The sequence below is a fragment of the Arachis hypogaea genome, chromosome 17 (genome assembly GCF_003086295.3).
Source record: "Arachis hypogaea cultivar Tifrunner chromosome 17, arahy.Tifrunner.gnm2.J5K5, whole genome shotgun sequence".
Lineage (NCBI taxonomy): Eukaryota > Viridiplantae > Streptophyta > Magnoliopsida > Fabales > Fabaceae > Arachis > Arachis hypogaea.
The window spans coordinates 115,816,360-115,840,619 of NC_092052.1; the positions used below are offsets into that span (position 1 = coordinate 115,816,360).

Below are 24,260 nucleotides of genomic sequence, written 5' to 3' on the forward strand. Positions count from 1 at the left end.
CCTGTGCGTACGCACACGCCCTGTTTTATAACTTAAACTTTGTTTTTAAACTATTTCACTTTCCCAACAAGTTTGTAAGCTTCTGTGACACCATTTTAAGGCTCCTGGGCTTATTTTTGGGCATTGAAATATGGGAAGGGTCTTAGGAGAAATTAGTTGGTTTTTCCTTGAAAATTAGAGAACGGAGGCTTAGGTTTCTGGTATACTGAGGATGGGTTTGGTGGATTGAGAAGGGAAAAGATGTATGGATTGAGAAAGTGACGAACTAATGAGTTCGGAATAAAAATATTGAATTGACAGTGGTTGAGATGAGTCGATGACTCGAAATGAGATGACGGATCCATGATATACTGAAAATATTTTTTGAAAACCACTGATGTATCATTTTATACTAAGATGATGAGACGCTATGCGCCCGATAGGGACGGTGGTTAATCCCGCCTGTCGAGGTAGCGGCAGCGGTGTAAAGACGGTGGTTAATCCCACTTACATTGAGATGTGAGGTCTGTGGCAAGAGTATCCTGTTCGCATCTCTTCGGATCAATAGAGTGTGCAGGCACAAAATCCTGGACGGTGATCTGAGCACCATATCTCGGGGGTTCCCAATGATGATTCCGAAGTGCGACATCTCCATGTAGATGTGTCGAGTTGTTAGTTGAACCGACAATGTGATATTACATCCAATAGGATAGGCATTCATCATATGCATCTTCTATCTGTTTGATTGCTTTGCCGACTTGTAATTGTATGCCTAATTGTATAACATGCCTAATTGTATATTTGAATTACTTGCCTTATATGCCAATACTTGTGTTTTACTTGCATTGTATATAATTGTGCTTTCTGCTGGGATTGAGGAGGCTCGAAAGGCGGTGGCGACGGGATCGCATGGAGGATAGGTTGGTGAAGGCTGTGGGACAGCAGAGAATTGTTAGACTAGAAAATCCCTTAAGTTAGAATGCCCTTTTAGTTATGTTAAGGTTTCATATATGCTTTACTGTTTTAGTATGCTTAAGATAAATCTTGTGATGGATATGAAGTCTAGGATTGCCTTTGGCGTCCTGGGATCTTATATCTTACATCACTGGACACTGTTACCATACTGAGAATCTCCGGTTCTCATACCATATTCTGTTGTTATTTTTCAGATGTAGGTCACAACCCACCACGGTGAGTTGCTTGGATGGTGACAGAAGTGGAGGATCATGACACTTTTTAGAGTCTTTTGATTATTCTGTTTATACATCTCTCACTTTTGTATCTTGATTTTGCCTAGAGGCTTGTATTGAGATAGAAAAACTTGTATAAGCTATTTTTAAACTTCAGATTCTGTTTTGTCTGTATACATGACAAGCCGACTTAAACTCCGCGAGCCGTGGCTAGATTCTTATGATATTCTACTCCTATCTTTTGTTATATTATATCCATATCTTGTGCTTTAAATTAGTAGCTCCGTTAATACGTTTTGCACTTTTCAAATCCTGTTTTTGAGCTGTATTCTTCATCGGGCTTCTAGATTATATTAATTCTTTCTATATAGTATATGTATGAGCTTAGAACTGTCATAACCTTTGATTAACCTTTGCTTTATGACGCGAGGTAAAGCTTAGGCTAATTAGAGTGTTACAATGAACAACCTAGAAAAGTGCTTGGCTCATACACTACCCCCAATACAGATCTCTATGGGAAAGGTATTGTGGTGCCTCCTATAGCTGCAAACAACTTTGAACTGAAGCCTCAGCTAGTCACTCTTGTGCAATAAAATTGTCAGTATTATGGACTTTCTCAGGAAGACCCAAATCAATTTATTGCTAATTTCCTGCAGATTTGTGATACTATGAAGACAAATAGAATGAATCCTGAGGTTTACAAACTCATGCTCTTCCCATTTCCTGTGAGGAATAGAGCAATGTTGTGGCTAGATTCTCAACCCAAGGAGCGCCTGGACACTTGGGATAAGGTGGTCACTGGATTTCTGACTAAATTTTTCTGACCATAAAAGCTGACTAAGCTAAGAGTGGTGGTTCAGACCTTCAGACAGAAAGATGGTGAGACCCTTTATGAAGCCTGGGAGAGATTCAAGCTACTGACCAGGCAATGCCCTCCAGACATATTTTCTAAATGGACTCAGTTGGATATCTTTTATGAGGGCTTGTGTGAAATGTCCAAAATGTGTTTGGATAATTCTGCAGGTGGTTCATTTCACATGAAGAAGACACCGGAGGAGACTATTGATCTTATTGAGTTGGTTGCTAACAACCAATATTTATACTCATCTAACAGGAATCCTGTAAACTCTGGGACCCCTCAGAAAAAAGGCATTTTGGAAGTAGAGGCTTTTGATGCTCTTCTTGCTCAGAACAAAATTTTGTCTCAGCAGATGAATTTGATTACTCAACAATTGAGTGAGATGCAGGTTTCAGCTGTCAACACTCATAATGCACCTCAAGAAGCTCCTTATGACATGACTAGTAGCTCTATGCAAGGTGAGAATTATGATTATACTCAATCTTGTTATGAACAAGTCAATTACATGAAAAATGCTCTTAGAAACCCCAATAATGATCCATGTGCTAAGACCTATAATCAGGGGTGGAGAAATCACCCAAATTTAGGGTGGAGAGAGCAACCTCAGAGGCCACAGAATTTTAATAATAATTCTCAAGGCGGTTTCCATCAGAACAATTTCAATAACCACCGGTTTTAGTCATCTCAGCAAGCAACTCCTCAGTCTCAGAAGAACACTGATTTGGAAGCACTAATGGTAAGCTTTATACAGAAAACTAGAGCATCAATAAAAAACTTGGAGGTTCAGATAGGTCAATTAGCCACAAAAGTTAATGAAATTGATCAAAGGACTACTAATAGCCTTCCTGGTAACACAATTCCAAATCTAAGAGAGGAGTGCAAGGCTATTACCTTGATAAGTAAACAAGTGGCAGGTATGGAAGCACAAGTTACTGAGGAGCCGGTTGAAAAAGAAGCTCTAGAGCAGACTGAAGACACAGTAGTACATGCCCCTCCTAGGCGTGCAGACAATCCCTTCCTAGTCTCTCTTGACACTCATCCGACATTGCCTAAGGCTCCTGAGTACAATTCTAAGATGCCTGATGAGCGGATATTTTATACGCTTTCTGGCATTGTTTTTAGTATGTTTTTAGTATATTTTAGTTAGTTTTTATTATATTTTTATTAGTTTTTAAATAAAAATCACTCTTCTGGACTTTACTATGAGTTTGTGTGTTTTTCTGTGATTTCAGATATTTTCTGGCTGAAATTGAGGGACCTGAGCAAAAATCATATTCAGAGGCTGAAAAAGGACTGCAGATGCTGTTGGATTCTGACCTCCCTGCATTCGAAGTGGATTTTCTGGAGCTACAGAAGCCCAATTGGCACGCTCTCAATTGCGTTAGAAAGTAGACATCCTGGGTTTTCCAGAAATATATAATAGTTCATACTTTGCTTGAGATTTGATGGCCCAAATAGGCGTTCTAAGTCAGCTCAAGAATTCTGGCGTTTAACGCCGGAACTGGCACAAAAGCTGGAGTTAAACGCCCAAACTGGCACAAAAGCTGGCGTTTAACTCCAAGAAAAGTCTCTACACATGGAAGCTTCAATGCTCAGCCTAAGCACACACCAAGTGGGCCCAGAAGAAGATTTCTGCATTAATTACTGATTTCTGTAAACCCTAGGCTATTAGTTTTCTATAAATAGGACCTTTTGCTATAGTATTTTCATCTTTGAATCATGTTTTGATGATTGAAACCTCTTTGGGAGGCTGGCCATTCGGCCATGCCTAGACCTTTTGTTCTTATGTATTCTCAACGGTGGAGTTTCTACACACCATAGATTAAGGTGTGGAGCTCTGCTGTTCTTCATGAATTAATACAAGTACTATTGTTTTTCTATTCAACTCAAGTCTATTTCTTCTCCAAGATATTCATTCGCACCCAAGAACATGATGAATGTGATGATTATGTGACACTCATCACCATTCTCACCTATGAACGCGTGATTGACAACCACTTCCGTTCTACATGCAAACAAGCTTGAATGTGTATCTCTTGGGTTTCTAATCTAAGATTGGAACCTTCGTGGTATAGGCTAGAATTATTGGCGGCCATTCCTGAGATCCGGAATGTCTAAACCTTGTCTGTGGTATTCTGAGTAGGATCTGGGAAGGGATGACTATGACGAGCTTTAAACTCGCGATTGTTGGGCGTGTGACAGACGCAAAAGGATCAATGGGTCCTATTCCAGCATGATCGAGAACCGACAGATGATTAACCGTGCGGTGACAGCGCATTTGGAACGTTTTCACTGAGAGGATGGGAAGTAGCCATTGACAACGGTGATGCCCAACATAAAGCTTGCCATGGAAAGGAATATGAATGATTGGAAGAAGGAAATAGGAAAGCAGAGGTTCAGGAGGAACAAAGCATCTTCATACGCTTATCTGAAATTCCTACTGATGAATTACATAAGTATCTCTATCTTTATCTTATTTTATGTTTTATTTATCTTTTAATTATCAATTCTCTATCACCATCTGAATTCGCCTGACTGAGATTTACAAGGTGACCATAGCTTGCTTCAAGCCGACAGTCTCCGTGGGATCGACCCTTACTCACGTAAGGTTTATTACTTGGACGACCCAGTGCACTTACTGGTTAGTTGTGTGGAATTGTGACAAAGTGTGATTCACATTTAAGAGCTCCAAGTCCTTTGGCGCCATTGTTGATGATCACAATTTTGTGCACCAAGTTTTTGGCGCCGTTGTCGGGGATTGTTCGAGTTTGGACAACTGACGGTTCATCTTGTTGCTTAGATTAGGTACTTTTCTTTTTATTTTTCAGAATTTTTAAGAATGAATTCTAGAGTTTCAAGGTGATGTTCTTATCATCACAAAAGCTTATTGATTCTCATCAATTCAGCTACTGAATGTAATGTCCTGCTGAAGCTTGGCCAACCATGTCTAATCTTTTTAGACTGAAGCTTTAGACTAACATTGCATGATTCCTAGAATTCTTATTAAAAGTTTTGAATCCCTTTATTTTCTTTTCCATATAAGTTTTGAAAATCACAAAAAAATTTTAAAAATAAAAAATATTTTATGTTTCTTGTTTGAGTCTAGTGTCAATTTTTAAGTTTGGTGTCAATTGCATTCTTCTTGCATTTTTCGAAAATATGCAATATGTTCTTCATTAATCTTCAAGTTGTTCTTGATGATTTCATTGCTCTGATCTTTAAATTCTCTTGTTTTGTGTGTTTTGTTGTTTCTCATATGCATTCTCAATTTGTTAGTATCTCTTATATGAAAATTTTTTAAGTTTGGTGTCTTGCATGCATTGTTTATTTGATCTTAGTTGCAATTTTTATTGTTTCTCATCATTAAAAATCCAAAAATATTTTCAAAAATTGTGTCTTTTCAAGTCAATAATATAAAGAATTGAAGATTCAGAATATTCAGCAGAGGAATCAAACAGAAAAAGCTGGGCGTTCAAAACGCCCAGTGAAGAAGGAAAACTGGCGTTTAAACGCCAGCCAGGGTACCTGGCTGGGCATTTAACGCCCAAAAGGGTAGCATTTTGGGCGTTAAATGCCAGAATGGATGCCATTTTGGGCGTTTAACGCTAGGATGACACTAGAGGGAAAATTTTGTTTTTAATTCAAATTTTTTTTCAAATCTTCATAATTTTTCAAAATCAAATCTTTTTCAAATCATATCTTTTCAATCATATCTCTTCAAAATCAATTTCTTTCCATTTTTTATTATTTTTGAAAATCCTTGTTATAATTAATGATTTACTTCAAAATTTTCTAGTTGTTACTTGCCTATTAAGAAAGGATCAAAAGTTTTAATTCTAGAATCATATCTTCTAATTTCTTGTTAGTCAAGTAATCAACTTTAATTTTAAAACTTTCTCTTTTTAGTTTGATTTTCAATCATATCTTCTCAATCATATCTTCTCAATCATATCTTTTCAATCACATCTTTTTCAAAATTAACTCTCAATCATATCTTTTTGATTTCTAATTTCAAAATCTTTTTCAAAAATCACTTAATTTCCTTCCCAATCTTAATTTTCGAAAATCTCAATCAAATTTTTAAAATTTCTTTTTATTATTTCAAAATCTTTTTAATTTATTTTCGAAAATTCTTCCCCTCTTCTCACATCCTTCTATTTAAGGGACTAACACTCCTCTTCAAGGTGCAATTCGAACTCTATCCTTCTTTATATGTTCGAATTCTCTTCTATCTACCTCCTCCTTCTATTCTTCTTTTCCTCTGACACCTCAAGGAATCTCTATACTGTGACATAGAGGATTCCCTACTTTCTTGTTCTCTTCTCTTTCATATGAGCAGGAACAAAGATAAAGGCATACTTGTTCAAACTGATCCTGAACCTGAAAGGACCTTGAAGAGAAAGCTAAGAGAAGCTAAAGAACAATTCTCTTTAGAGGGCCTAACAGAGCTTTTCAAGGAAGAAGAAACCATGGCAGCCAAAAACAACAATGCCAACAATGCAAGGAAGGTGCTTGGTGACTTTACTGCACCTACTCCCGACTTCTATGGGAGAAGCATCTCAATCCCTGCCATTGGAGCAAACAACTTTGAGCTTAAGCCTCAATTAGTTTCTCTAATGCAACAGAATTGCAAGTTTCATGGACTTCCATTGGAAGATCCTCATCAGTTCTTAGCTGAATTCTTGCAAATCTGTGACACTGTCAAGACCAATGGGGTTGACCCTGAAGTCTACAGACTTATGCTCTTTTCTTTTGCTGTAAGAGACAGAGTTAGGACATGGTTGGATTCACAACCTAAAGAAAGCCTGAACTCTTGAGAAAAGCTACTCAATGCCTTCTTGGCAAAGTTCTTTCCACCTCAAAAATTGAGCAAGCTTAGAATGGAAGTCCAAACCTTCAGATAGAAGGTAGGTGAATCCCTCTATGAAGCTTGGGAAAGATACAAGCAATTGATCAGAAGTTGCCCTTCTGACATGCTTTCAGAATGGAGTATCATAGGAATCTTCTATGATGGTCTGTCTGAACTGTCCAAGATGTCATTGGACAGCTCTGCTGGAGGATCTCTTCATCTGAAGAAGACGCCTGCAGAAGCTCAGGAACTCATTGAAATGGTTGTAAATAACTAATTAATGTACACTTCTGAAAGGAACCCTGTGAGTAATGGGACAACTCAGAAGAAAGGAGTTCTTGAGATTGATACTCTGAATGCCATATTGGCTCAGAATAAAATATTGACCCAACAAGTCAATATGATTTCTCAAAGTCTGTCTAGAATGTAAGCAGCAATAGGCAGTACTAAGGAAGCTTCCTCTGAAGAAGAAGCTTATGATCCTGAGAACCCAGCAATGGAAGAGGTGAATTACATGGGAGAACCCTATGGAAACACCTATAATCCTTCATGGAGAAATCATCCAAATCTCTCATGGAAGGATCAACAGAGACCTCAACAAGGTTTCAACAACAATAATGGTGGAAGAAACAGGTTTAGCAATAGCAAGCCTTTTCCATCATCTTCTCAGCAACAGACAGAGAATTCTAAGCAAAGCCACTCTGACTTAGCAATCATTGTCTCTGATCTAATTAAAACCACTCAAAGTTTCATGACTGAAACAAGGTCCTCCATTAGAAATTTGGAAGCACAAGTGGGTCAGCTGAGTAAGAAAATTATTGAACTCCCTCCTAGTACTCTCCCAAGCAATACAGAAGAGAATCCAAAGAAAGAGTGCAAGGCCATAAACACGTCTCACATGGCCAAACCTGGAGAGGAGGAAGAGGCAGTGATCTCCACTGAGGAAGACCTCAATGGACATCCGCTGACCTCCAAGGAGTTCCCTAATGATGAACCATGGGAATCTGAGGCTCACACTGAGACCATAGAGATTCCATTGAATTTATTTTTGCCATTCATGAGCTCTGATGAGTATTCTTCCTCTGAAGAGGATGAAGATGTTACTGAAGAGCAAGTTGCTAAGTACCTTGGAGCAATCATAAAGCTAAATGCCAGGTTGTTTGGTAATGAGACTTGGGAGGATGAACCTCCATTGCTCATCAAAGAACTGGATGACTTGACTAGGCAGAGATTACCTCTGAAGAGACAAGATCCTGGAAAGTTCTCAATACCTTGTACCATAGGCACCATGACCTTTGAAAAGGCTCTGTGTGATATGGGGTCAAGCATAAACCTCATGCCTCTCTCTATAATGGAGAAGCTAGGGATCATAGAGGTACAAGCTGCAAGAATCTCACTGGAGATGGCAGACAATTCAAAGAAATAGGCTTATGGACTTGTAGAGGATGTCTTGGTAAAAGTTGAAGGCCATTACATCCCTGCTGACTTCATAATCCTAGAGACTGGGAAGTGTATGGATGAATCTATCATCCTTGGCAGACCCTTCCTAGCCACAGCAAAAGCTGTGATTGATGTTGACAGAGGAAAATTAATCATTCAAGTGAATGAAGACTCCCTTGTGTTTAAAGCTCAAGGATATCCCTCTGTAATCATGGAGAGGAAGCATGAAGAGCTTTTCTCAATACAAAGTCAAACAGAGCCCTCACAATCAAACTCTAAGTTTGGTGTTGAGAGGCCACAACCAAACTTTAAGTTTGGTGTTGAACCCCCACATTCAAACTCTAAGTTTGGTGTTGGGAGGTTCCAACATTGCTCCGAACATCTGTGAGGCTCCATGAGAGCCACTGTCAAGCTATTGACATTAAAGAAGCGCTTGTTGGGAGGCAACCCAATTTTCACTTATCTATGTTAAATTTCTATTTTTTATTTTTTCTATAGGTTGATGATCATGTGAAGTCACAAAAACAATTGAAAAAGCAAAAACAGAAGGAAAAACAGAATGAAAAACAGAACACCCTGAAGGAGAAACTTACTGGCGTTTAAACGCCAGTAAGGGTAGCAGAATGGGCGTTAAACGCCCAGTCTGGCACCATTCTGGGCGTTTAACGCCAGAAATGGGCACCAGACTGGCGTTTAACGCCAGGAATGGGCAAGAAGCTGGCGTTAAATGCCAGAAATGGGCAGTAGCCTGGCGTTTAACGCCAGGATTGGCAGAAAGGGGCGTTTTGCACGCCACATAGTGTAGGGACGAGAAATCCTTGACACCTCAGGATCTGTGGACCCCACAGAATCCCCACTTACCCCACCTCTCTCTCTCTTCTTCACCCATTCACCAATCACCTTAATACCTCTTCCCAAAAAACCGCTCACCTATCAAATTCCACCATTCTCTTCACCACTCACATCCATCCTTCATAAAACCCCACCTACCTCACCATTCAAATTCAAACCACTTACCCATCCAAACCCACCCATAATGGCCGAACCATACCCCCTCCACTCCTATATAAACCCATCTTCACTCCTTCATTTTCACAAAACATACACACTACTTCTCCCCCTTGGCCGAAACACTAAGCCCACTCCATCTCCTCTATTTCTTCTTCTTCTACTCTCTTCTTTCTTCTTTTGCTCGAGGACGAGCAACCTTCTAAGTTTGGTGTGGTAAAAGCTAAAGCTTTTTTTCATTTTTCCATAACTATTAATGGCACCAAAGGTCAGAAAAACCTCTAGAAAGAGGAAAAGGAAGGCAAAAGCTTCCACCTCCAAGTCATGGGAGATGGAGAGATTCCTCTCAAGGGTACATCAAGACCACTTCTATGAAGTTGTGGCCAAGAAGAAGGTGATCCCTGAGGTCCCTTTTAAGCTCAAAAAGGGCAAATATCTGGAGATCTGACATGAGATCCGAAGAGGAGGTTAGGAAGTTCTCACCAACCCCATTCAACAAGTCAGAATCTTAATGGTTTAAGAGTTCTATGCCAATGCATGGATCACCAAGAACCATGATCAAAGTGTGAACCCGGACCCCAAGAATTGGCTTACAATGGTCCGAGGGAAATACTTAGATTTTAGTTCGAAAAATGTAAGGTTGGCATTCAACTTGCCCATGATGCAAGGAGATGCACACCCATACACTAGAAGGGTCAACTTTGATCAAAGGTTGGACCAAGTCCTCATGGACATATGTGAAGAGGGCACTCAATGGAAGAGAGATTCAAGAGGGAAGCCGGTTCAACTAAGAAGGCATGACCTCAAGCCCATGGCTAGGGGATGGTTGGAGTTCATCCAACGCTCAATCATTCCTACTAGCAACCGATCTGAAGTTACTATAGACCGGGCTATCATGATTCATAGCATCATGATTAGAGAGGAAGTTGAAGTTCATGAGGTTATATCCCAAGAACTCTACAAGGTGGCGGACAAGTCCTCTACTATGGCAAGGTTAGCTTTCCCTCATCTCATCTGTCACCTCTGCAATTCAGTTGGAATTGACATAGAGGAAGACATCCTCATTGATGAGGACAAGCCCATCACTAAGAAAAAGATGGAGCAAACAAGAGATCCCACTCATGGACAAGAGCATGAGGAAACCCCTCATGAAATCCCTGAGATACCTCAAGGGATGCATTTTCCTCCACAAAACTATTGGGAGCAAATCAACACCTCCCTAGGAGAATTAAGTTCCAACATGGGACAACTAAGGGTGGAGCACCAAAAGCATTCCATCCTCCTCCATGAAATTAGAGAAGATCAAAGAACCATGAGAGAGGAACAACAAAGGCAAGAAAGAGACATTGAGGAGCTCAAACACTCCATAAGATCTTCAAGAGGAAGAACAAGCCGCCATCACTAAGGTGGACCCATTCTTTAATTTTCTTGTTCTTTATTTTCTATTTTTCGAAAATTGTGCTTTATGTTTATTTATGTTTGTGTCTTTATTACATGATCATTAGTGTCTAAGTGTCTATGCCTTAAATCAATGAAAATGAATCCATCACCTTTCTTAAATGAAAAATGTTTTTAATTGAAAAAGAAAAAGAAGTGCATGAATTTCGAATTTTAAAACAGTTTAATTGTTTTGATGTGGTGGCAATACTATTGTTTTTCTAAATGAATGCTTGAATAGTGCATATTTTTGAATTTGATTGTTTATGAATGTTAAAATTGTTGGCTCTTGAAAGAATGATGGAAAAAGGAAAAATGTTATCTGATGATCTGAAAAATCATAAAATTGATTCTTGAAGCAAGAAAAAGTAGTGAAAAGCTTGCACAAAAAAAAAAAGAGAAGAGAAGAGGAAAAAAAAAGAGAAAAGAAAAAGAAAGAAAAAGAAAAGCAAGCAGAAAATGCCAATACCCCTTTAAACCAAAAGGCAAGGGTAATAAAAAGGATCCAAGGCTTTAAGCATCAGTGGATAGAAGGGCCCACAGGAATAAAATCATGGCCTAAGCGGCTAGACCAAGTTGTCCCTAACCATGTGCTTGTGGCATGAAGGTGTCAAGTGAAAACTTAAGATTGAGCGGTTAAAGTCGAGGTCCAAAGCAAAAAAAGAGTGTGCTTAAGAACCCTAGACACATCTAATTGGGGACTTTAGCAAAGCTGAGTCACAATCTGAAAAAGTTCACCCAGTTATGTGTCTGTGGCATTTATGTATCCGGTGGTAATACTGGAAAACAAAGTGCTTAGGGTCACGGCCAAGACTCATAAAGTAGCTGTGTTCAAGAATCAACATACTTAACTAGGAGAATCAATAACACTATCTGGATTCTGAGTTCCTATAGAAGCCAATCATTCTGAACTTCAAAGGATAAAGTGAGATGCCAAAACTGTTCAGAAGCAAAAAGCTAAAAGCCCCGCTCATCTAATTAATACTGATCTTCATAGATGTTTTTGGAATTCATTGTATATTCTCTTTTTTTTATCCTATTTGATTTTTAGTTGCTTGGGGACAAGCAACAACTTAAGTTTGGTGTTGTGATGAGCGGATAATTTATACGCTTTTTGGCATTGTTTTTAGTATGTTTTTAGTATATTTTAGTTAGTTTTTTTATTATATTTTTATTAGTTTTTAAATAAAAATCACTCTTCTGGACTTTACTATGAGTTTGTGTATTTTTCTGTGATTTCAGGTATTTTCTGGCTGAAATTGAGGGACCTGAGCAAAAATCTGATTTAGAGGATGAAAAAGGATTGCAGATGTTGTTGGATTCTGAGCTCCCTGCATTCGAAGTGGATTTTCTGGAGCTACAGAAGCCCAATTGGCACACTCTCAATTGCGTTGGAAAGTAGACATACTGGGCTTTCCAGCAATATATAATAGTTTATACTTTGTCCGAGATTTGATGGCCCAAACAGGCGTTCCAAGTCAACTCAAGAATTCTAGCGTTTAACGCCGGAACTGGCACAAAAGCTGGAGTTTAACGCCCAAACTGGCACAAAAGCTGGCGTTTAACTCCAAGAAAAGTCTCTACACATGGAAGCTTCAATGCTCAGCCCAAGCACACACCAAGTGGGCCCAGAAGAGGATTTCTGCATTAATTACTGATTTCTGTAAACCCTAGGCTACTAGTTTTCTATAAATAGGACCTTTTGCTATAGTATTTTCATCTTTGAATCATGTTTTGATGATTGAACCCTCTTTGGGAGGCTGGCCATTCGGCCATGCCTAGACTTTTTGTTCTTATGTATTCTCAACGGTGGAGTTTCTACACACCATAGATTAAGGTGTGGAGCTCTGCTGTTCTTCATGAATTAATACAAGTACTATTGTTTTTCTATTCAACTCAAGTCTATTTCTTCTCCAAGATATTCATTCGCACCCAAGAACATGATGAATGTGATGATTATGTGACACTCATCACCATTCTCACCTATGAACACGTGACTGACAACCACTTCCATTCTACATGCAAACAAGCTTGAATGTGTATCTCTTGGGTTTCTAATCTAAGATTGGAACCTTCGTGGTATAGGCTAGAATTATTGGCGGCCATTTCTGAGATTCGGAACGTCTAAACTTTGTCTGTGGTATTCTGAGTAGGATCTGGGAAGGGATGAATGTGACGAGCTTCAAACTCGCGATTGTTGGGCGTGTGACAGATGCAAAAGGATCAATGGATCCTATTCCAGCATGATCGAGAACCGACAGATGATTAGCCGTGCGGTGACAGCGCATTTGGAACGTTTTCACTGAGAGGACGGGAAGTAGCCATTGACAACGGTGATGCCCAACATAAAGCTTGCCATGGAAAGGAATATGAATGATTGGAAGAAGGAAATAGGAAAACAGAGGTTCAGGAGGAGTAAAGCATCTTCATACGCTTATCTGAAATTCCTACTAATGAATTACATAAGTATCTCTATCTTTATCTTATTTTATGTTTTATTTTATCTTTTAATTATCAATTCTCCATCACCATCTGAATTCGCCTGACTGAGATTTACAAGGTGACCATAGCTTGCTTCAAGCCGACAGTCTCCGTGGGATCGACCCTTACTCACGTAAGGTCTATTACTTGGACGACCCAGTGCACTTGCTGGTTAGTTGTGCGGAATTGTGACAAAGTGTGATTCACATTTAAGAGCTCTAAGTCCTTTGGCGCCATTGTTGATGATCACAATTTCGTGCACCAATGCCATATCCTCAGAGACTTCAAAAAGAGACCAAGGACAAGAATTTTTCAAAGTTCTTGGAAGTTTTCAGAAAGTTACAAATTAATATTCCTTTTGCTGAAGTTTTGGAGCAAATTCCTCTCTATGTCAAGTTCATGAAGGAGTTGTTGTCAAAGAAGAAGCCTTTAAAGGGAGATGAGATAATGGTCTTGACTAAAAAATGTAGTGCCATAATTCAGAACAACTTACCAAGGAAGATGCCAGATCCAGGGAGCTTTCAAATTCCATGTACCATTGGGAGCACCACCTTTGAGAAAGTCCTATGTGATCTGAGTGCAAGTATAAATCTAATGCCCTTGTCTGTGATGAAAAAATTGCAAATCCAAGAGGTACAACCCACAAGGATAGCATTACAGATGGCAGAAAAATCTATAAAGCCTGCATATGGATTAGTGGAGAATATCTTGATCAAAGTGGGTAAGTTCTTTCTTCTAGCAGATTTTGTGATTCTTGACACATGGGAGGATGAGAATGCCTCTATAATCCTAGGAAGACCTTTCCTAGCCACTGAGAGAGCTTTAATTGATGTAGAAGTCGGTGAATTAGTGCTTAGACTGGATAATGAGCAACTGGTCTTTCATGTCTTCAAAGATATGCATTTAGCAGGTGAAGAGGCGAGGTGCATGCAGACTAAGCTTATTAATCCAAACCTTCAAGAACCCCTGATGATGCTCAACAGAATCTGCAGCTCAAACCTCCTTTGGTAACCATCAACAAAATTTCCCTGACATCAAACCTAAGTTTGGTGTCGGGAAGGCATCATCCACCAAGGAGGAGGTTCCCAAAAAGAAGAAAGTACCCAGGGGATGGAGAAACAAAAAGATTCCCATTGAAGACTTCTCCCCAAGAATGAAGGTGGTATTCACTACATGCCCAATCCTGCCTCATACAGTGAACAGAATCTTGTCTCTTGAGCATATAGAGTTGATCAATGGGGGCACAGAAAAGAAGTTCACAGTGAGGGTGAAGAGCTGAGTCCCTATGATCCTCCTCCTTAGAGGAGCTGACCGTCAAGCTAGTGACGATAAAGAAGCGCTTGTCGGGAGGCAACCCGATATTTTCGTATCCTTAAGTTTGAATTTTATCTTGATATTTTTATTTTTATTTCATTAGTTTTGTTTTATTTTATATTGTTTTTCCTTTGTTTTATGTGTATTTTGATCATGCAGAGTGATTAGAACAAAATCAGATGCATGAAGACAGAGTTTTAGACACCTTGGAGAAGCTGGTTTCGGACTGGCTGGCGCCTAACTTCACTTTTTGAAGTTAGGCACCATATATAAGCTGATTTTGGAAGAATGTTTCGAGAGGGGTGGCGCCTAACTTCGCCATTCTCAAGTTAGGCGCCAGGTGAAAAACATGCTTCAAGTTAGGTACCATGGGGGAGAGAAGCATATGAAGTTAGGCACTGAGTTATTAAAGTTAGGCGCCAGCCACTCAAAAAAAAAATTATATTCACGCCTAACTTGGTTGGCACCAAGTTAGGCGCCAGGGCTACTTAGTGCATTCGGGGGGTGGCACTCCTAACTTCAATATCATGAAGTTAGGCGCTAGCTTCATTATACCCTTTAACCATATACACCAAATCCCACGAATTTCCCAACCAAATCACTTGGGATTCCTCATAGCTTTCCTTCCCATATATTCCCTTTTCCTTTCTTTCTTTCCCCATTTATTCCCCTTTCCCAAATCCATGACCCAGCCCTTCACCATTCAACCCGTGATCCCATCAATACATCCCCATGCCCCTTTGACCAAAAGCCCAAATATATATAAGCTTTTGAAAATTGATTCGGACCGGCCGATCGAACTGGTTGAACCGTGAACCGCTAAGAAAAATAACTCGAACTAATGCCAAAACCGTAGATTTCAAAAACCGCAAATTGAACCGGTGAACTGGTCGGTCGAACCGAACCGTGACCCGGCCGGTTTTTTGAGTGGGTATTCACACGTTGTTGTTTCAGGCTTTTAGCTGCTGCACTTGGCTTAGCCCTAACTCAGATGTCCAGATCCACATTCTTCCACTCATTCTAGAATGCTCTGCCTCTCTAACACAGACTCAGTCCAGGGCAGGGTTCCTCTCAATCGAGCTCCTGGCCGTCCCTCACCTCCAACCAGCCACTGCCTCGTGCCGCCGCCGTCGTTCCTTCGAGCAGCCACTGTCTGTTCGCTCACTTTCCCTCCATCGCGCAGCAGCCATCGATCGCAACTTTCCTCCATCACGCAACCATTGCAACCTTCCTTCTTCGCGCAACCTAGCTCTGTCCCGTTCAAAGCCCATCGCGCAGCCACGCTTCCTTGTCTTGGTCACTCGGTGAAACTGTCTCCCTCTTGCATGCTCTGTTGAAGGCTTCTTCTAGCTTCTAGGTAAATTTTTTAATTAACTATATTGAACCATTGGTTGATTCTATGAAGCTCTGTGAACTGTGAAGTATTGAAGTTACTGAAGTGTGAACTGATTTACTGATTTACTGAAGTGTGAACCTCTGTGAATAATTTTTTTTAGCTATGATTGAATAATTGTTTGATTCTTCTAGCTTCTAGTTCTAGGTAATTTTTTTTATTAACTATGTGATTTACTGGTATTTTATTTTTCTGTGAAGTGTGAAGTGTGAACCAAGGTTCTGTCAACTCAAACTGTGAACTGATTCAACTGAAGTTCCTGAACTGAACTGTGATTAATCAAATTTTGATAGTAAGTACCTGCATTTTGAATTAAAGCTCCAACTCCACCAAAACATGGCCAGCCACTCTCAGACACAACATTTTGCAAATTATTTGCACATATTTTCTCCAAAGTAGCATATGTTGAATCCAACATAGCATCAAACAAATTCTGGTACCCAACATCATTGTTATCTTGTTGATTAAAAATAGCATATTCTAATTGTATATTTGTTTGATCATTAGCATAAGCAAAATAAGGATATATATTAGCAAGTAGTGGTGACCCATTTGGGACTAAGAAATTAATAATTTTTTGCATGTAAGCAGTAGCAGCTTCACCGAAAACTCCATCCCTAGGTGGGTATGAATTTTCAAGTAGGCTTGAATCAATTGCAGTGGAGCTTTTAATTTGGCCTAAATTGGATGATGCAAGTGCATCATGAATGTTTTACAATAGCTTTAATCTTTAATTTATTGATAGTGGAGACTTTAATTTGTTCTAAATTGGATGATGCAAGTGCATCATGAATGTTTTACAATAGTTTTAATCTTTAATTTATTGATAATGTGTTATATATTTTGTTAGATGAGATTGATGCTAATTTAGATCAAGGTGGTGGTGGCGGTGGTGGTAGTAGTAGTACATTTTATACTGCACCATTTGATTTTTCTGGTCCAAGTAGTGGAAATTATGATGATATCCACGAAGAAAATCTGTAGCAAGTTATGGCGGATTTTGATGATTGATGACAAACTTGGATCAGTTGAATGTTGGCATTTTATGTTTGATTGGTTGTTTTTATTATTTGACTTTTGAGTTTGTATTTGAATGAGATCCTAACATTATGGTTTATATAATACTTTTAATTTGAATGATATTTTAAGATTTACATTAAATTATAATTATGTTTTAATCTGTTTATTTATATTTTATTTATTATTTTATTATAAAACGATTTTTTCGGTTCAACTACGGTCGAACCGGTTGAACCTTTGAACCAGTGAACCAATAGTTAAAGCGGTTCGATGACCGATTCGGTTTTCAGAACCTTGATATATAGATCATACCCCCCTCCCATTCCATATACATACCCCACTCCAATGTAACCATATGTGACCCCCTCTTTATAATAATAATAATAATAATAATAATAATAATAATAATAATAATAATAATAATAATAATAATAATAATAATAATAATAATAATACATAAATAAATACCGATATATATATATATATATATTAATTTTAACCTCTCTTGTCTTTTTATTATTTTCTTTTTCTTCTGTAATAATTTTTGTTCTTACTCATCCGTGCACTGTTTATGTCCCTGCTTGTTTTCAGTTTTTCTTTGCTTGAGGACAAGCAAACTTTTAAGTTTAGTGTTTTCGCTTCGCTTGTGACTTTTCTGTTTATTTTAATGGTACCAAAGGGAGTCGAATCATCTTCATAGAGGAGCACAGCTTGAAGAATGAGATGGCTACTAGGATAACTGAGGTGGTTGAGTTTCTTTCATTCTATATTGTCTTCCATTCTTAATATGTTATATTCCTATTTTCTGCTATTTTACTTGAATGTCTGCATGATCTTTAGTAATTTTGAGTCCTAGGTTCTAGTTTAATTCTGTTATTTTGAAATTTCAGTTATTTATCTTTTAATTGAAGATATTTCTCATGTATCGCTCACTAAACTTGAATTCAAAAGAAAAGAAAAAGAAAAAGATGTATTGTATGAGAAATAGAGTTTATATCAAAGAGTGGTCTTATTTACTTAAATATGGTGGTATTCTTTGTGATTCTAAATGCATGACATGAACTGTGCATATTTGAATTTGAATCAAAGGATGTTGATGTATGAGGAACAGGAATTTAGAGAACTATTATGAATTCTCTGAAGTAAACAAAAGCTTAATTCTTGAAGCAAAAGAAACAGCAAAAGAAAAATAAAAGCAAGGTCCAAGACTTTGAGCATCAATGACTAGGGAGGTCAGACATGATTAAAAGCTCAAAGAGTTATTTTCCTAGTCATATGCTTGTGGTGTAAATGTGTCAAGTAATCCTTGAGACAGAGCACTAAGAGTCGAGATCAAGTGCATTTAACAGAGTATGCTAAAGGCTTTGAGCACCACTTTCTAAGAGTAACTGAAAGAAAAATCAGAACTTAAAGAGAGTTACCCAGTTAAGTGTTTGTGGTGTTTTTGTGTCAAGTGAAGCTTGAGACAAAGCATTTAAAGTCACGGCTAGGCTCAAGGTGCAAAGCATCAAAGAAAAGATAATTAAAGAAAATTTTCTGTGTTCAAGGATTAATCCGAAGTAAAAAGATTAGAGAATTCATAATATTATCCGGATTCTAATTCCGAATGACAGTGACATTCCTCTGATTCAAAGGATAGTGAGATGCCAAAACTATTCAAGATTGCAGTGTATAAACCCCACTTTAAGAGGATACAGGAGCTTAATTGAACACTCACTTCTCAAGCAAATTCACAACCTAAGCCTATATTAGTTTTGGTTGCTTGAGGACAAGCAACAATTCAAGTTTGGTGTTGTGATGCGTGAGCATCTTTCCTATCTTTTCCTAGTGAATTTGCATTCAAATTGTTGAGTTTAATCAAGATTTAAATATCTTTTAGCCACTATGAATGCTACTTTGAGTTGTGTACAATTTTGTTTATTTTAGATAGCATTCGGATGGATTTGACAGAGTTTTTGTAGAAGAAGAGAAGAAAGTGGATGATGCTGTCAACCCTGACCTCCTTGTACTCAAATAGGAATAACATGAGTTACAGAGATCTAATTGACATGATTCTAGCGGCATTGAAAAGCTAACTTCCAAAGCTTTCCAACGATATATAATAGTATACACTTCTCTTCCAGCTGTATGGTCTTGGTGGCGTCTAACTTGGAATTCTTCAAGTTAGGCGCCGGAAGAAACACATACCTTTTCCTTGGTGTTGCATCACCCATGCCTAACTTCACTTTTGTGAAGTTAGGTGCCAGCTTTGGAGTTTGGAGTGGTCCCCTTCTCCCTAATGAGCCAGCACGTGATTCCTTAATTATTTTGATTAAACTTTATTTTAATTACAAATAGGAAAAGATATTATTTAGTTTTAGAAAATATATTTTACATTCATTAGGATTAGATATAAAAAGGAAAAAGAATCGGCCCTTCGGGCTCTTCTCTTCTCTTCTACCTCATTCCGCACTTTACAGTTTTTCAGAATCCTTGTTTTCTCTCTGAACCATGAGCAACTAAACCTCCACTGTTAAGGTTAGGAGCTCTGTCTATTGTATGGATTGATACTATTACTTTTCTATTTTTATTCATGTACTGATTTCTGTTTCAAGAATTGTTTTCGTTCTTTATTTTATGAATTTAGGTGAAACGGAAGTATGACCCTTGTTCTAATTGAGTTCTTGTATAACTTGGAAAAACTCTTTACTAGAACAACAGCTTGAAAACAAATTCTCCTAAATTTCTAATTATCTAGACTTAACGGGATACGTGACATATAATCCTCTTATATTTGGGTAATTAGGGTTTCTGTGGCATATAAACTAGAATTGAACTTAACCCTCTGATTGGAATCAAGTGACCAAGGAATTGGTTGTTGATGAAAGTTAGAGGAGACTAAAAAGGTCTATGAAATTAGGGTTTAGTCACATATAATTTGGCATGGATTGAATCTTGTATGATTAAAATAGTTAGTAAGAAAAGTCAATCCGGAAGATAGATATCTCTGTAGCCTTAACTGTTTTCTCCATATATATTTCACCTCAATTTACCGCATGTTTTCTGATTCTCTGAATTACTGTTTGATGTAATTGAACTCTCAAAACATCATTTTCTATTTGTCTTACTAAGTAAATTACTCAACTATTTTTGCTTAGTCCATCAATCCTCGTGGGATCAACCCTCATTCACTTGAGGTATTACTTGGTACGACCCGGTGCACTTGCCGGTTAGTTTATGGTTATAAATTCCGCACCAACAGTCCATAGGTAAGTCCTATACAAGTGGTTCCCAAGAAAGGAGGGGTGACAGTGGTCAAGAATGAGAAGAATGAGCTTATTCCTACTAGAACCATTACGAGGTGGCGTATGTATATTGATTACAGGAGGCTCAACAGTGCAACAAGGAAGGATCACTTCCCCTTGCCTTTCATTGATCATGTTCTTGAGAGGTTAGCTAGACATGCATTTTATTATTTTCTAGAGGGTTATTCTTGCTATAATCAGATTGCAGTGGACCCTTAAGAACAAGAGAAGACGGCATTCACATGCCCCTTTGGTGTATTTTCTTACCGGAGGATGCCGTTTGGACTGTGTAATGCTCTATCAACTTTTCAGAGGTGCATGCTTTCCATATTTTCTGATATGGTTAAAAATTTTATTGAGATATTTATGGATGATTTTTCTGTATTTGGTAATTCTTTTGATTCTTGCCTGAGACACATTTTCTTGGTCTTAAAACGGTGCCAAGAAACAAACCTTGTTTTGAATTGGAAAAATGTCATTTTATGGTAACTGAAGGTATTGTTCTTGGGCACCGGATTTGAAGTAAAGGAATATGTATTCATAAAGCTAAGGTGGAGGTAATTGAAAAATTATCACCACCCACTAGTGCAAAGGCAATCCGGAGTTTCTTGGCACATGCAGAGTTTTATAGAAGATTTATAAAGGATTTTTCTAAAATTGCCAAGTCCTTGAGCAACCTCTTGGTTGCGCACATTCCTTTTTATTTGGATGATGATTGTTTGCATGCCTTTGAAACTCTGAAAGCTAGACTTGTTTCTGCTCCCATCATAGCTCCTCCTAACTGGGATTTACCATTTGAATTGATGTATGATGCCAATGATCATGCTATTGGGGCTGTCTTGGGATAGAGATAAGACAAGCTTATGCACGTCATTTACTATGCTAGCAGTGTGTTAAATGACGCATAAAAGAATTATACAACTATAGAAAAAGAGTAATTAGCTGTAGTTTATGCATTTGACAAGTTTAGGTCCTATTTAATTGGTTCTAAGGTTATTGTTTTTGCTGACCATACTGCTCTTAAGTACCTTCTAACCAAACAAGATGCTAAACCAAGATTGATCAGGTGGGTGCTCCTTCTTCAGGAGTTTGATGTTGAAATTAGAGATAGGAAAGGGTCAAAGAATTAAATGGCTTACCATCTTTCCACGATTGATCCTAAAGAGGGAATGCAACATCCCACTCCTATGACTGAGACCTTTCCGGATGAGTAACTCTTTGCGATTCAAAGGGCTTCGTGGTTTGCGGATATTGCAAATTACAAGGCCATGCGGTTCATCCCTAAGGAGTACACTAAACAAGTTAAAAAGCTTTTAAATGATGCTAAGTACTTCTTGTGGAAAGAACTTTATCTTTTCAAGAGATGCTCAGATGGTATTATCTGGCGTTGTGTCTCATATTAGGAAACACAGCAGATTCTTGATATTGAGAAAATTGTCGTGTCGGTCTAGAATTCCTCTTATAGAAACAAGAACTTCATTGTAAGTATAGCTCCAAACCAACAAACAATTCTCACATAAAAAATTTGAGTTATCACAAGTACAAACACCAATACAAATTAACCGAAGTATTTAAACATCGGGTCGTCTCACAAGGAATTGCAATGAAGTGCTCAATTATTGGCTATGAAGAACAAGGGGGTTTGATTTGTAATTGGCAAGGAAATATAAAAGCAATGAAGTAAATAACAAGAACAAATAAAAGAAATGGAAAGAAATCTTGGCTAGACTTAGGTAATTGAGATCACCATCCTTGTCTACAAACTATACATTGATAATTATAAGGGACCAACCCATTAAGTCTACCTCTAAAAGCTTTAAGTACGTAATGTCTACTCCTAAGCTTGAAGTACGTCAAATAGGCTTGATCAACATCAACCATAAGTCCCAACCTAGCTATTAATTAGCTTAATAGTTGGTTAGTGTCAATGGATATCAAATTGACCATATAAAGTTCTCAAATCACCAATTCAATGAGACCCGATGACTCAAGGTCACTCAATTCCCGTAGCCTAGGCCAAGAGTCAAGAAAACTACTCAATAACTAGAGAAAGCATTTTATCAAACACCTAGTGTGCAATAAAAGTAAACATCACAAAATGCAAGAATTAGTGAAACCCATAACTAACATAAGCAAGAAATCAATAATAGCAACTAAGATCAACATAAAAGAAACATGAAAACATAAAATTGCATTAAAAGAAAGGTAGATCCAACAAGAGTGCATGAACATAAAACAAAAAAATAAGGAAATTAACAACAAGAACTAGAGGAATAGAGATGTAACAACAAGAAATTAAAAGGGAAAACTAGATCAAAACAAGAATTAAAAGTTGAATATAAGAAAATTAAACATAAACTATCCTAAATTCTAGAGAGCATGGAGAGCTTCTCTCTCTAGAATTCTACCCTAAAACATGATGAAAACTCTACTATGACTACTTGGTTCATTATCCCCCCCCCCTCAATCCTTGGGTTCAATAGCATCAGAAATGAGTTGGATTGGGCCCAAAATGCCTCAGAAATCGCTGGCCACGTTTTACCCAAAATGGTCCACACTGGTCCTGCGAAGTGTGCACGTGGAGGACGCGTTTGCATCGCATAACTACAAGGAAACTATAGAAAATTTTATATCATTTTGAAGCCCTCAGATGTTAGCTTTCCAACGCAACTAGAACCGCCTCATTTGGACCTCTGTAGCTCAAGTTATGATCGATTAAGTATGAAGAGGTCAGGATTGACAGCTTTGCGATTCCTTCATTTCTTCATGGGTTTTCCATTTTTACATGCTTTTTCTTCATTCATTCAATCCAATGTTTGCCTTCTAAACCTGAAATCACTTAACAAACATATCAAGGTATTGAATGGAATTAAAGTGAGTTAAATTTAGCTATTTTAAGGCCTAAAAAGTATGTTTTCACACTTAAGCACAAATTTAGGAAGAATTACAAAATCATGCTATTTCATTGAATAAATGTAAGAAAAGTTGACAAAATCCCTCAAATTAAGTACAAGATAAATCACAAAATTAGGGTTTATCAATTCTTTGGCATTGTCATGGTTCCGAGTATGGTGGCCACTTCGGTGGTGAGAGGATGGCTACTAAGGTCCTTCAGAGTGATTTTTATTGGCCAACTCTCTTTAGAGATGCTTGGGATTTTGTGAGGAACTGTGACAAGAGCTGGAAATCTTCCATACAACCATGAGATTCCGCAGCAAGGAATACTAGAGATTAAGTTGTTTGATGTGTGGGGTATTGACTTCATGGGGCTTTTCCACCCTCACACTCAAACACTTATATTCTGGTGGCAGTTAATTATGTGTCCAAGTGGGTGGAAGCAGTGGCCTTATCCACCAATGATGTCAAAGTGGTGTTGAGCTTTCTTCAAAGATATATTTTCAGCCAGTTTGGTGTCCCAAGGACACTAATTAGTGATGGAGGAAGCCACTTCTGCAATAAACAGTTGGACTTACTTCTTCAAAGGTATGGAGTTCGTCATAAAGTAGAAACTCCTTATCACCTTCAGACAAGTGGACAGGTTGAGATCTCTAACAGAGAACTCAAGAGGATTCTGGAAAAGACTGTTAGTACTTCAAGGAAGGATTGGACTAGGAAGCATGATGATGCTCTCTGGGCATACCGAACGGCATTCAAGACTCCTATCAGCATGTCTCTGTATCAGTTAGTCTATGGTAAAGCCTGGCACTTGCCAATTGAGTTGGAGCACAGAGCATATTGGGCAATAAAGTTCCCGAACTTTGATGCCAAAGCTATGGGAGAAAAGAGACTCCTTCAACTGAATGAGCTTGATGAATTCAGAAATTCAACTTATGGGAATGCTAAGCTCTATAAAGAGAAGACAAAGGTGTAACATGATAAGAAAATAGCCATCAGAGCATTTGAACCAGTCCAAAAAGTCTTATTTTTCAACTCAAGGCTCAAGCTCTTTTCCAGGAAGCTGAAGTCCCGGTGGTCAGGACCGTTTGTGCTGACTAGAGTATCTCAG

At 38.2% G+C, this 24,260-nt stretch overlaps 1 protein-coding gene and 2 non-coding genes across 3 annotated transcripts; all 3 read right to left on the reverse strand.

Annotated features, from left to right (window-relative positions):
* Positions 1-2,008: 2,008 nt before the first annotated feature.
* On the reverse strand, positions 2,009-2,117 carry LOC112768866 (small nucleolar RNA R71). The gene has a single exon (XR_003186247.1). It is a non-coding gene; the product is annotated as a small nucleolar RNA R71 (small nucleolar RNA).
* A 4,782-nt stretch (positions 2,118-6,899) lies between these two features.
* LOC112767861 (small nucleolar RNA R71) lies at positions 6,900-7,007 on the reverse strand. The gene has a single exon (XR_003185302.1). It is a non-coding gene; the product is annotated as a small nucleolar RNA R71 (small nucleolar RNA).
* Positions 7,008-16,179: 9,172 nt separating this feature from the next.
* Positions 16,180-19,183, reverse strand: LOC112763708 (glucan endo-1,3-beta-glucosidase-like). The gene is made up of 2 exons (XM_025809310.1): positions 19,081-19,183; positions 16,180-16,628 (listed from the first exon to the last, which is right to left on the reverse strand). Exons 1-2 carry the CDS (start codon positions 19,181-19,183, stop codon positions 16,180-16,182), a joined length of 552 nt encoding a protein of 183 aa, XP_025665095.1.
* Between the last annotated feature and the right edge of the window lie 5,077 nt (positions 19,184-24,260).